Genomic DNA, 799 nt, shown 5'->3' on the forward strand with positions numbered 1-799 from the left:
GACCCTCACTGGGATACAGTTCCTGAAGGGGCTGACCCTCACTGGGAAATTGGCGGCTGTTTCTCAGTTGCTTGTTACCCTCTCTCCCTCAAGCCCTCCTGGAAAACCTACCTTATTGTCCAAATGCTCTCTGAATCTGAAAGTTCCATTCTGTGAAATGGGCTCTATAAATGGTTCTTGGTCTTGTTGTACTGCTCAGGTGTTCCCGGGTGTACTGGAGCACGTTTGATGCAAGGCGGAAGTGTGTCTATCGATGTAAGATCATGGAATACCACCCACCTGCCTCTGAGACAGATCTCAACAGCCTGGATGATGGGGCAAATCACACTATCGTTCACAGCCCTAGCACAACAGGTACAAGGGGGGCTGCGATGTACAGAGCCCAGACTCCGGGCACTTCCCTCTCCACCAGCTGGCTCATGCTGGGGCCCAACTTTACAAATAGAGCCGCGATGAACCTCCTTCTCATTGTGTTTCAGTGTTTCTCCCAGTATGTCACTCCCTTTTGGCTATCGGTTACTCTGTACCCCGTGCCCGAACCCCTCAATCAGATTATAGTCTGTAACTCCCTCCTGGGTATTTGTTATTCTGTATATAAACCACCCCGACCCCTCTCAATTAGATTCCAGTCTGTAACTCCCTCCCGGGGTGTCTGTTATTCTGTATATAAACCATCCCAAACCCTTCGATCAGATTGCAGTCTGTAACTCCCTCCCGGGTATCTGCTATTCTGTATATAAACCACCCTGAAACCCTCGATTAGATTCCAGTCTGTAACTCACTCCCGGGTATCTGTTAT

At 49.4% G+C, this 799-nt stretch overlaps 1 protein-coding gene across 1 annotated transcript in view; it reads left to right on the forward strand.

The window, feature by feature from the left end:
- The window catches only part of LOC125488231, a 19,149-nt gene that overhangs the window by 12,591 nt on the left and 5,759 nt on the right, over positions 1–799 (forward strand). The window contains exon 8 of the mRNA XM_048621161.1: positions 200–354. Within this exon, the coding sequence (XP_048477118.1) occupies positions 200–354 (155 nt within the window). The remainder of the gene's footprint in view (positions 1–199; positions 355–799) is intronic.

The sequence above is a fragment of the Rhincodon typus genome, unplaced genomic scaffold, assembly GCF_021869965.1.
Source record: "Rhincodon typus isolate 14 unplaced genomic scaffold, sRhiTyp1.1 hic_rhity00000072, whole genome shotgun sequence".
In the NCBI taxonomy this organism is placed as follows: domain Eukaryota; kingdom Metazoa; phylum Chordata; class Chondrichthyes; order Orectolobiformes; family Rhincodontidae; genus Rhincodon; species Rhincodon typus.